The 14,007-nt window shown below is 32.7% G+C and overlaps 1 protein-coding gene and 1 pseudogene across 1 annotated transcript; one reads left to right on the forward strand and one right to left on the reverse strand.

Annotated features, from left to right (window-relative positions):
* Nucleotides 1-6,862: 6,862 nt before the first annotated feature.
* LOC106301756 lies at nt 6,863-8,750 on the reverse strand. Its single transcript, XM_013738226.1, has 2 exons — nt 7,517-8,750; nt 6,863-7,421 (listed from the first exon to the last, which is right to left on the reverse strand). Exons 1-2 carry the CDS (start codon nt 8,383-8,385, stop codon nt 7,031-7,033), a joined length of 1,260 nt encoding a protein of 419 aa, XP_013593680.1. The 5' UTR covers nt 8,386-8,750; the 3' UTR covers nt 6,863-7,030.
* Nucleotides 8,751-13,409: 4,659 nt separating this feature from the next.
* Nucleotides 13,410-14,007, forward strand: part of LOC106304668 — a 3,240-nt pseudogene continuing 2,642 nt past the window's right edge.

A 14,007-nucleotide genomic window follows, 5' to 3' on the forward strand; every position in this document is an offset into this window, starting at 1 on the left:
ACATTTAGTAATATATTCAATATTTCCAACTGAATATAATGCAAAGAACGTACAAAACTTACAAATTTGACTTCATTTTGGCCTCCAGATTAGTGAACTTCCTTACCAACTCTGAAATATCAAGTGTCGAAAATATGCACCTCTGAGATTCCCTAGCCCTAGCCCTTGACAGTAAATGAGGCCCACAAAGGTAATCCTCTACAAGACCTAATGGAATCGTCTTTTGCCTCTCTACGTGACGATGAACTTCCTTCAATATTGTCAGCAACATTCGTGTGAGACAACTGTTCATGGTCAGGACCAGTTTTTCCCAAAATAGGGTTGTCTTCTTGAATCTGTTCTTCCTGAGTTAGACCAAGCGAAAACGAAGGTTCATCCGCAATGTTGTCTTGGTTCTTTTGCCGAGTCTGATTTAGAAGAACAAAAAAGGTAATAAATTAAAACTATTCTAGCATATAATATAGATCACTAATTAAAACCGATAACAGTTCAAACAACTTACCAACTTATGTTGGAATGACTGTTGCATAGATCGATTCTCGCTATTAGCTGATTGGGCACCTGATTGAATTACCGGAGTTCCACATACATAGCCAGATTCAACATGGTCTTTCTTCGTCGGAGTAGGATTATCGGACTGAATGTAATAAAAAACTGTAGTTAGTTCATAAGACATGGAATAAACGGTTATAGAAATTTCTAAAAATTTATGTCCACATAATTGGTACCTCACAAATACGGTTCGAGCGGGGAGGTGTAGAGTATTGACTAATGTCACGTAGAACGTTTTCGGTTGTCTTTGCATTTGCGTCGGTAACATGGCTGGTATGACATCTGGGAACAATTACATTTGTCGGAGAAGAAGGTTGATTATTTCCCGGGCCTTTATGAGCAGCAAGGTGGTCTTTACAAACATCAGAAACGATATCCTTATGAGATGAAATCAATTCCCCCTTAAACTTACCCAACAACGCCTCAACTTGTTTACGAACACTCCCCTCTATAGCATCAACCCGAGATGAACCTATCTTAATGTTGGAATCCATTACATCAATCTGAGGTTTAATTTTGTCCAGCACAAGGTCAACGATGACACTGTTCTCAGCTTCCGACGAAGTAGTAATAACCTTCTTTGCTCTCTTACACTTTGCAGATGATTTGACCTTTTCTCGCAAATGAACAACATCAATCTTTCTAAGCCCACCGCGGAAATACGAATTATTGAATTGATAGTTACGCCTGATGCCCTCGACCAAGTTATCAACTCTTGAATCATGAACTTCATCATGCCGAACTAAAATGGCCTCATCAATAGGTCGAACCGGATCTTGAACCAAAATGCTATGAAAAATAACCTTAACCAAAAGAAAAATATGTAATTCAGTTGTGCTACATTAATCCATTTATAACCAAATATGAAATAAGAACTCATATAAGATATATGGGCAATTGCAAGTTAGTACTATATATAGACAACAAACAACTAATATTGGGACAAACAATCACTTACATCAGTTCTCTTGTCCAAATTGCGTGCATGTGCCGGATTGAGGGTCCGTTTCTTCGTAAAAATATCGCGCCCACTGCCATCAATATCTTCACTATCAGAATCAGATGAAGAACACGAATCTTGCACAACCTCAGTCACCGCCGGAACCGCTGCAACCATTGCAAGCTGTATTGCAAGAGCGAATCCTTTTAATGCGATGGTGTTTTGAGACAAAGCTATCTCATCTCTCTCTTTGATACTAGACATCAGCATATCAAATGCTACTCGTCCCCAAGGAAACGAAAAAAGGCATCTAGATCTTTAATAGCTTCAACATGATCTCTAGATATCTTCATATTAAGACTAGTTGGAAGAAGAACTGATTCAAGCAATGCCAAGCAAGCATATCCAATACGGATGTCTCTGTTAACCGTTTTGCGGTAGAGCATCTTAATAACAGAGGACACTGTAGCAACTTCAACTTTTCCAAATAAACATGGCCAATAAGGTTGCTCGGCTATTTTTGCCTTCAACTTCATCTTGGACTTCTGCGGGAATTTCCCACAAGGTAATCCCGTCACAATCGCAAATTCTCTAATTGAAAACCTTACTGGTTTACCTGCAAATCGGAACCAAGTTTCATGCTTCTTCTTTGTTTTCAGCTGCCTTGATAACATATATCGCGCAAATCTTCCGGAAAATACGGGTTTGTCGGCAATCTCTATCAACTTCCCAAATGAAGATCGCCTAATAATATCAACCTCCTCTTCGGCTAACGCATTAAAGATGCGTTGTAGAGCACTGGATGATTGATAAGTAAGAATTCGAACCCCAACGGGTTCTTCGCCGGGCGGCAAACATCATCTCCGGAATTTTCTGCATGTCTGGTTCTTCAGGTTCTTCTGAACAGTCAACAAGCCGCGCCGAAACCATAACTACAAGAATCGTCTTCCTGTAATTAATCGAGAGCTGTTCTTCGTAGACTCCGCAAAAAAGTTCTTGTTACTTTAGTAATGTGAGCTATAATGGAGAAGATGGATTCTTTGCAGTGTTCGATATATTCAATTATGTGCTACAGTGTACAAAATGCTCATTATTAAAGAGACGTCTAGAATTTCTAGCTCCCTATATCGTAGCCGATATAGAGTACGAACACCTATGTATAGGGTCAGTTTTGGAATATATAGAAACTCGAACAGTACATAACCAACTGGCAAAATATTTTTATTTTCCGTGTATATCAGGTGCAATTGCTCTATATTATATATATATATATATATATATATATATATATATATATGTCAAAAACAAAAAAAAAATAGTATATTGTATCCACGTCTTATATTATAAAAAATATATAGAAAAAAATATAGTCTCAAAAATCATGATTTCTAAAGATTATATATTCTAATCTCAGTAACAATTAAAAAGAATTTTCGAAAATATCCGCGCTGTCGATTAGTATCTAGTTAGTATTACACGGGGGTTTAATATTGCTTTGAAACATTTGCACTCTCTTGCATTAAATAATAAAATTTTCAGAAAAATGATTATTCGAGATGAAGCATAGACACGCATTCCTCCTCTTCCGACTTTAGTTATTTAGTTTTTAATCTTAATTTTATAAATTATTTTATCTTAGTTAATACTATTAAATAATTTATAAATATAGGTGGATGTTTTTTTCAGTTTTTAGGTCTTACAAATCAATTATTGAGGGTACGTATATATGTCTATTGAGTATGTTATCATATGTTGTTGACCATTAATGCATGCTAGAACTGAAAATATTCTTGAAAAACCTTTATAAAATAAAGAAATTATAATATTCTTTTTCTTTTCCTTCTTATTGTAAAAGTTAACTCGTTGTCGTAGCTAAATATTCAAACCTAAAATAGATGCATTTGAAAATTTTAGGGCGAAGTGCTATTTATTTCCGGGAATCTATAGACCAGTAATTATCTCTCTGCAGGATAATTAAGTTATGTGGAGTTGTTAGCGACTTCAAACTTTGAAAATAAATGAAATTAAACATTTGAGTTAAAATGCTGTCTGAAAATTTTACATGCGGGGCTGTAAGAAACAAAGATAATTAAATGAATAGATGTGTGATAATTGTATATATTGCTATAGAAATAGAGATGAAATATACCAAATGAATAGATGTTGGTACATATACTAATCTTTGCTTGGAGAATTATCTGATGTCCAAGGGAGACCAATCCAACAAGAAACCATGTGATCAGTGGCGTATATAATTCATGAATATAAGAAAGGGAAAGGGATAAGGGTCAGATATATAAATTTCAATAATATCCTCACATATATAATGATCGATAAAGACACATGGCTGCTTCCACATTTCTTTTATGCGACGAAACATGTATGGTATCGGATGTGTTATTGTCTACTTGCCGTAATCAAACTAGTTTTTTTTTTTTTTTAACTACTAAGAGCACCACTAACCCGTGCTTAATTTTTTTTTTTTTAGTTTTTCTCTGATTAAAAAAAAAATTAAAAACGAACCAATCGCGGACCACCACGTATCAGTGGAACCCGCGAAACAGTACAAACATCGATGCTAAATCTGGCGTTTTTGGCACCCTTTCTTCCTCTATTATGCTGGGCCCCACCACTAAGCATTTCTCAAGGCATCTATATTATTAAAACTGAAGTAGTTTTTGGTACTGTTTGGAAAATAGATAGCATATTAATTACTTCTTTTTATTTACACATGTAGCAATTGCATTTATAATAAATTACGTATTTATTTTTTGTATTTTTTTTATTTACAGATTCTCCCACTACATTTAAATCAATTTAATTAATTAATTACAATGGTTGTTGTTTCTTTACGGTGAAAATAAAAGCACAAACTGAAATATATAGTATATATTATATAAAAGAATTTTAAATATAGTGTTACTTTATTTAGTTTAGTCAAATATACAAATTTGGAGAGTTCAATTTTCAAGAAAACAAAATCTCATAAAATTAATAATAATTCATAGAAAACTAATGGAAAATTTAAAATTTAGGTATGCTTTTTTTCATTTGAAAATAAATTAACAAAAAAAAATTACAGGTTAATATATGAATAGTACAATTACAACAAATTGTATTAAGTTATAATAAAAATATCTATATTATTAAAACTGAAGTACCTTTTGGTACTGTTTGGAAACATGGATAAAAAAGATAAATGAGAATTGTTTGGAAACATGGATAGTAGATTAATTACTTCCTTTTATTTACACATGTAGCCATTGCATTTATAATAAATTACGTATTTCCTTTTTGTATTTTTTTTATTTACAGATTCTCCCACTACATTTAAAATCAATTTAATTAATTAATTACAATGATTGTTATTTCTTTATGGTGAAAATAAAAACACAAACTGAAATATATGATATATATTATATAAAAGAATTTTAAATATAGTATTACTTTATTTTTTTATTTTTTTATTTTTTTGTCAGCAACATAAGCAGATTCACTAAGATTCTGCAAACCACACTGGTAGCTCCGCGTCCATATGAACGACCAGCGACGGTTGTTTCCTTGCACTGCGTGCGAGACTGTACGCCTTTGAGTTCTGCATCCGTGGTATGTGAATGATCTCTGAGCTGTTAAAACTTCTCTTCAAGATTGTTATGTCTTCCAAATAGCTTGCAAAGGTTGGCCACTCCTTTGGTTCCGAAACCATCTTCACCAACTGAGAACAATCCGTTGCAAAAGTAACAGAGAACTGTATGAGATTCCTTATGCATTCCATTGCCCATATGAGAGCCTCTATCTCTGAGTGTAGTGGCGACTGACTCGCTTTTGTATTTCTTGCTCCCATTAATCCGTCAAAACCTTCCAGGGTACTATATCATCCTTGTCCTGAATATAAATCCTGATTTTTCCAAGATCCGTCCGTAAAACACCATCTACCTGGTATATTCGGAATTAATGATGATACAGGTACTCGGATATAGTATTACTTTATTTAGTTTAGTTAAATATACAAATTTTGAGAGTTCAATTTTCAAGAAAACAAAATCTCATAAAATTAATAATAGTTAATAGAAAACTAATGGAAAATTAAAAATTTAGGTATGTTTTTTTCATTTGAAAAATAAATTAACAAACAAAAAAACCACAGGTTAATATATGAATAGTACAATTACATCAAATTGTATTAAGTTATAATAAAAATATAATATTATGTACAAATAAAAAATTTATTATCAAACATCTATATTATAAATAGTATATTCTACTCTATATATATAAACTACAAAACATAAAAAATATACATGAATTTTTTTTTATAAAATCAGCGGTTCATAAATTTATATTGAGCACAAATTAAATCAAGTATCTGCGCCCTGCGCGGATTAAGTTCTAGTCTCCATTAAAGATGCTCTGAGCATGTCTATTTCTATGGTTGATTAAGTAGTCTGATATTCTTATCTATATCCATAATGATACAACTAAGTACACATTGCTATCATCTAGAATTCAAATTTCAAAGTAACGAACAGAAACCGATTTCAAATTTGCCTTTATGAGTAAAGTCAATACAAAATAAAACATTGATATTGACGCCGCATCGCAAAGTCGGGGTCAATATGTTGATACATAAAGTTCTTGAACATATTTTAGAAGTATGGTATTATTCAAACTCGAATATTTGGAGGAAAATTAAACTGCCAAGTGCTAACGTTACTTCATCTGTTTTTTACTGGGTAGTTTTAGCTGAATGCACAAAGATTAAAAAATTTATTATTATTTTAAAAAATATCATTTGATATATACATTACGTATAGTTAAGCCAATCATAAATAAATCTATATTTTATGTAACAATAAAAGTAAAAGTTACATGGAATAATAAAAATTACTTATATTTTGAAACAAACAATTTTTTAAAAAACTATTTATAATATGAAATAGAGAGAGTGGAAATTAATAAGAATCCAGATAACGTAGCATTTTAAAATACAGAAATTAATTAAATAGAATTATTGCATTGTCGGATACTAGGAGCAGAGACCATAAATGTGTTATGGTAGTATGGTACCAATGCAATTGATGTTTTCTGGATCACGACATTGGGTCATTAGTTTAGTCGATATGTTTTGGGGAATGGCAAGCTGAGCGCCGAACATAATCTTCTTCTTCATCCTTCTCCCAATTTTTATTTTTATTTTCGTGGGCAACTAAATAATATAAAATTTGTGTAGTAACGGATTAAAAAGTTTGCCATTAGTTGTGTAATCTCTAAACAAAAATATAAAATCGTCATGTTAGTGATCCAGATCAAAATCATAATAATATCAATCTAACATCACTTCTTCAAAAGATACGATAAAAAAACAAAGAAAAAAAAAAAAACGATTTCCCATTTTCTTCTATGTACAAATTGTTACAGTAGTAATAAAGATCGAAAATTACATTGTTAAAAACCTCTGAACCAAGCTTACATTCTTTTAGCTTCAATCAGGGTTACAGATTAAACCGGTAACAAACCAAAAATCTACAATTTTCTTTTCTAACTTTGACAAAATTTACCATCCATCTGATTCTGAACCGCTTTAACCGCAGCAACTCTTGCAGCCGTTGCAGCCTTATTAGCTGCAGCCACAGCTCGACTCACTTGTTCATCTACTCGTCTCCGGTTCTCTGCGGCCTTCTTTGCCGTTTCTCTAGCAGCCTGAATCGCTCTGCGTACCGGCTCGCTCGTAGAATGAAGAGATGTTACAAGATTCCCTGAATCCCATTCACCGGATTTAGCGTCACCAGTTCTAAACGAGTAAGCACCATACCCTTGCTTACGACCTTCATGCCACGCTCCTTCATAACAATGACCATTAGCAAAACGATACACACCAAAACCATGTATTTTGTCTCCAAAATATTCTCCTGCATACTTATCTCCATTTCTAAAACACATAAAACCAAAAAAAAATTCATGTTTTAAAATTTCAATAATTAAAAGTTAAAATCACAAAACAAACCTGATGATTTATTTATTTACCTGAAATGGTAAGATCCAAGCCCATGTTTGACACCAAATCTTGATTCACCAACATAAGAACTACCATCAGCACAAGACTGAACACCAAACCCATGGCTTTGACCATTTAGCCACTCACCAGCGTAGCAATCACCAGTGTAGAATCTGTAAACTCCATAACCATGTCTAAGACCATGCCTATACTGACCTTTGTACCTACTTCCTCTAGCCCAGCTTTCGATCCCATGACCATCGTATCTCCCATCGACCCAGTCCCCTTCGTACCGTCCTCTCACGAAGTAATAGTATACACCACTCCCGTTACACTTCCCTTTGTGAAACTCCCCTTCGTAGAAGTCTCCATTGCTGTAGAACTGAACACCTTCTTTAACGAACCGCTTGGTGGCCTTCTCCGGTTTAGTTTCGGTATCGCCGATGTACCATTGAACCGGTTTTGACCGGTTCTTGCTCTTAAAGCCTTTGGCGATTGCGAGTACGGTTTGGTTGAGAAGTGTTTTGTTCTTGGAGGCGAGGAAGAGAGCGACGGCGACGAAGATCAGAGCAAGGAGGAGATTCTCGGAGGTGAGAAGCTCATCGGTTTGGGAGAACACGACGAAGAAGAAGAAAGAGCAGAGACTGAGGAAAGAGAGAGAGACCATCGTGAAGGCTAGACCCGGATTGATTCGGGTCAACCCGGTTCGAGGACTTGACCCGAATGGTTTACGCGGGTATCTCCTCTGCTTCTCTTCTTTCTCTCCGGCTTCTAGATCTTGCTTCTGGTGAGGGACATCGTCGGAGATTAAATTAAAGATGTGAAAAGACGAACGTACCGTCGACGGTGACCGGAGCAACGACGACTGTGTCCTCGTCAGCTTCGCCTGTCCTTCCATTTTAAAGTTTTCGAAAACTATAAAACACGGAAAAAGACAAAATCTTCGATCACAAAAGGGTCACAACCGAAGTTCTCGATTTCTCCGGCAACATCTCAGGCGAGAGTACACTAACATCCACGTCAGCGTCGTAACAAGCATCACGAACGAGAGAGATAAAGATCCTTAACTACACGAATTACAGTGATATGTTTGCTCTCTTTGTTTATCAATTTTCAGGTACCTGAGACATCTACCGGCGAAGCTCAAAATGTTTAGACTTTAGAGAGAGACAGGAGAGTTGAACTGGTCTGGGTTCGAGTCTATTTAAAAGGAGAGGAATGAAACTGCTAATTATTATAGACCGTTAGATTAAGATCTGATGGTTGATTTATGAGAGAAATTAAAGATAGCCGTTGGATTAGAGGAAGAGAAAGTCCCGGTCGTGACGGGAATAGGTCGACGGATTCAGACATGAACGATTTTGTAGCTTCACTGTTGCAAGGCTGGCACGTGCCAACACACACAGTCACAGATAAAATACTAATTTAAGCTTTTTTCTTTTCTTTTGGGCTCTTAAGTAATTCTTTCTTTCTGTTTACCAAAAAAAAAAAGTAATTCTTTCTATTTTTATTAAATAGATTTGCAAAAATATTAGTATAACTTTTCCACAGTTTTTCTATTTTCAGTTTTAAATTCAATCTACCACAAGAATAAAGAGATTTGGACACCGCAAGAACTTTACAGTTTTAATATTTTCTAGATTGTATATTTCTACTCAACGTGTCAAATTATTTTTTCCGTTAGAGAACAAAGAAAAACGTATAAATTTTGACTATTTCAGGTGTTCATTTATCTTTTTTTTTTGACAACAAAAAATTCACAGATTCATATTGACTCTGTAAACTAACTCAGTAACTCCGCATCCATGTGAACGACGAAAGACGGTTGTTTCCAGCACTATGTGCTAAGCTATTCGCCCGTTGGTTCTCCGTCCTAGGTACATGAACAATGTCTGAGTTGAGGAAACTTCTTCGTAAAAGCTTGATATCTTCCAGATAACTTCCAAATTCTGGTCATTCTTCTGGTTCCGAAACCATCTTCACCAATTGAGAACAATACGTTGCAAATGTAACCCGAAACTGTCTTAAATTCTTCGTACATTTCATTGACCAAATCAAAGCTTCCATCTCCGAATGAAGAGTGAAAGACATGTCCTTACATTCCTTGCTCCTAATAAACTATCAAAGCCCGGTAAGGTACTATATCATCCTTGTCCCGAAAATAGTTTCTTATCTTTTCAAGAACCATGTATAAAACATCATCGTCTTGAAGTTTGTAATATGAGTCTGGTCTGTACATGTTGTTCCCTCTTTTGATTAGTGAATACTTGTGCCTCAGTCCAAAGTATTGATTCCAATTCTGCCAATTTAAGTGTTCGATTGGATTAATATCCAAATTACTAAACACTTTATTATTCCGACTTTTCTAAATATAATATAATATCCATGTAAATTGGTGGTCATCCATCTTTAGATTGACTCTCCAATTATCCATGTTACCAGAGAAAGAAGTAGTGGGTATCCATGTTCCGGTGTTCATTTATCAAAAGAATGAAGTATTGTATTTTACAAAAAAATAAATAATAATGAAGCATTGTATATAGGGGCCCTTGTATGTATCGATTTCATTTTGATTATATTCTAAATTCAAATACATGTTTAGATATTTAAAGAGTTTTAAGTTTTAAACTTTTATTCATTTTGATCAAAAAAAACTTTCATTCATATATTGGGGATATAGCTAGCAAAACAAACAAACTGGATTTAAACATACTAGAAGTTTTAAATAAATTATTTATTAGTCCACACTTTATAGTAGACTTCAAAACTGGATTGTATTTTCATATAAATGAATTTAATATTTTAAAGTAGCGACATCTGCACTTTTCATGCAATAATACTCTTTTAATGTTACCTTAATTTTTTTAATCGTTTATAATGGTTATGACGTTAATATTTAAGCTTCTAAAGAAAAATGAATAAAATAATTTTCACCCCACTTCTATATTTACTTCTACTATAGCATTTAAAGAAAAAACTATTTCAGTCCATATCTATTTCTGTTTATAAAATAAAAATTGCTATTTTTCTTCTATTTATAAATCTCTGTACTTTACTCTATATTTAAAGATTTTTCTTATGAAAAATACATCGTAGCAAATTTTATTTTATATTATAAAGATCTTGTATTCTAGAGAAAGAAATAGAAAAATACATTAGATATGGTTTAAGAGACATCTCTAAATATTTTATATAAAAATACAAAGTTTTGTGCATTTCAAAACCAACCTTAAAAGGGTTTGCACAATAAAACCGTAAATCTTCATATTTGTGTTTTTTCTTAATACTATTATCAATTTTTTATTTTATCATTTTAATCTTTATAATTTCATATATCTTAACACTATATATATTTTATAATTAACTATAATATATAAAATAAAATATTAAAATAGTACTAACATTTCTAAAAGTTTCAAAATGTTATCTATATAAATATGGCTTAATCAAAAGTCATTGATGTTAATGAATTCATCATATTATTACGCCATGTTCAAATTGAATAGATTCATAAAGAGTATTATAAACTACAATTATTGTATATCTTATATTTATGATACAAGTCGTAGAATATTAATTATTTTCAATAAATAATAAAGTGTAAATTATAAAACTTATAAAATTCATTATAAAGTTTTAATTTTGGAAAGTAACACTATCAAACCTTAAATTTGAAGTTTAGCAAAAAGTAAAATAAAGTTGTTTTTGCAGATACTCTAACATAGTATTATACATATGGATTAAAAATAGTTTTAACTACTCAAAATTGACTTCTACTCACATATATTGGTATGAATAGCAACATGTCAAATAACTGCGGCACAATTCTAAAAATAGCAAAAACACATATATATATATATATTTATTTATAAAGATTTTTGTTATTATTAACTAGTGCAGACGATAATTTATTATTATATCTAAGAATTTAATATTTTCAAATACAGGAAATTTGTATATCCTAATTAAGAGTTTGTTTGAAGTGGGAAAAACTTTATTACTCAGATTAGATGAAATATATCTAGCTTATCTAAAACACAAAAAACCTGATAAATCACACATAACGCCAATTGTACATCTTATGTTTTGAATTGGTTTAATTGTATATATGTAACTTATATTTACATAATTTCAACATTTGTGTTCAAATTTAGTTTACGGCTATCACATTATATCACATATTTGAAAACAAAACTAGTATGACTAAATATTGAGTGGAGATAAAAAAATCCGGTTTTGGATCATTTTTTCTTCTGGTTGAGATAAAATTAAATCTATTTAGTTTATCTAAATTGAACTTTAATAGCATAAGAGAACCTGGAGACATTTATGTAGTATCTCAGAAAAAAATAGTTAAGGGAAAATAGAAAAAGACATTAAAATATCTTAAATCAAATGCTTTTAGATACCCATCAGAACTTTTTATGCCACATATATCTTTTTAAATGGTTCAAATTTTCTGAAAATAGTAAAATATAATTTAATTACATTTAAATCTAAATATTATTTGTCCAGAACTCCATGTGAGATATTTTCCTGATGAGGTTGCTCTAACATACATAAGTGTATTTATCAAGTTATGTGTACTAACAAGTAACATCCAACAACATAGTTGAATTCATTGTATTTTTGGTAAGAAATATGGTGGGAGATCTGCCAGCAGGATGGTTGAAACCGATTAGTTACTTATATAACGGAATTGTTGTTTATTTCAAAAGAAATATTAATGGCGAAGAAAAAAGAGAGAGGTGTTGGATCAAATTAAGTTAATGTAAACAAAACCATTTCTCACTCACCAAACATGCCGTTTGGTGTTAGGAAGTGTATACATGAATAAACTTGGTCGTCCTGTAAATGCTAAATGAAATATAAAATTGTACCATCAATTCGATTCTTATAATAGTTAGATGAAACGACTCAGAGTCGGCAACAATATACTACTTTCATACTTGTCGAAATCACACATGACACAACCATAGGAGAGTTGTCATGATATTATCTCCATTTGATCCCATGAACTTATAACATGCTGACTACTTTATTGCTAAACGACATTAACAGAATATTATCATTTAAACCAATGTAAATTTTCAACTAGATCTAGAGTCAAAACTCTGTTTATTCACGTTCATTTTAACTTTCGGCGTCGGTAAGGACAATTCTTAGCGGTATATGGACAACCGATCACATGACTGGTTTTCGATATGGAGTTTGGCTGGCATGTAAAGTGTGCCATGGTGTGGTTTATTGTTTATTATTTTGCAAATTTATATGTGTATTGTGAATTGTTATGGTCAGAGATTGAACTTCCATAGTTCATTTTTTGTCTTATTAAATATTTTGATGAAAAAAAAGAGGAAGAGGAAAAGAGCACTGGCGTACAAAAATGTTTCATTACTTACACATGATCAACTTTTTTTAAGGACACATGATAAAGATGATAGATTGATATAGGAGAACATGAGTTCATGTATATCATAATTAGATAAAAACAATTTCAATTTCCTCGTACATGCTTTAATTTGTGTGGGCACAAGCTTAAGATAAAATATCCCTAAACCGAGATCGTCTGTAAAAAAAAAAAACTACCGATCCAGTACGTACAAGACAAGAACCATGCATTGCTATATCATCAAGTTAGGTTTCTATTAAAAAAATTTGGACAACAAGGTTTTTTTATACTAGTTTATTATGGTGTGGTACAGAGTTAAACTTGGCTAAATGTAGTTTCGACTTTCGACGATAATTGTAGACTTTATAGTGGAACTTAACTCGGGACAAAAAACCGTCAAATTAATTAACCGAGCTGAAATCTCCAATGCTGCTAAAGCAAAAGAATTCCGGTTCGGTTATATCCGGTTAACAAAATTAATCCAACCGATTAAGTCACTCCACGATCTTACCCGACCCGACTCGTCGTTAGTCATCTCCTCAAAGTTTGACTTTTTCCCCCTGAGTTTCTCTCCAAGTCGAGTCAAGGAAGGTACCTAGCTGAATCCACTATTTCTCGTCTGGGTAATCTTCGTTTCTACCAATTGGAATGATTTATTCGAAACTATATAGATAAAGTTTGAAACTTTGTTCAAAAACATTCGCAATTGTGCTTAGTTTCACTTCAGTCCCTCTTTCGCATTCAGTTTGTTTTCATGATTGTGTCGTCTCAGTGCTGCTTTGGTACTTAAAAGATCTCAAATTTTCATTGCCCTTAGGTCTGTTGTTGCCTCATACGTGTATGATTCATTGAACACTCTTGTTTGATACCAAGATTAAGGCCACATCAAGATGTAGCATTGTTTTGTGCTTCAGTCCATTTGAGTGTCTATCTGACTAATAAGATATGTCAGGTGAAAGGAGCAACTTTCCTGATCAAAGATGGGTACTCAAGAGAATGTGAAACACCTCGAGGAGTGCACCGTTTCCAAGTGAGTCTTTATGCCTTACAGCAGCACTTATAAGTTTTTATTGATTGCTGATCATTAGAAATAGAGTGGAACACAGTTTCAGTGTTTGTTTCTTGTGA

This window comes from Brassica oleracea, chromosome C7 (genome assembly GCF_000695525.1).
Source record: "Brassica oleracea var. oleracea cultivar TO1000 chromosome C7, BOL, whole genome shotgun sequence".
Taxonomy (NCBI): Eukaryota; Viridiplantae; Streptophyta; class Magnoliopsida; order Brassicales; family Brassicaceae; genus Brassica; species Brassica oleracea.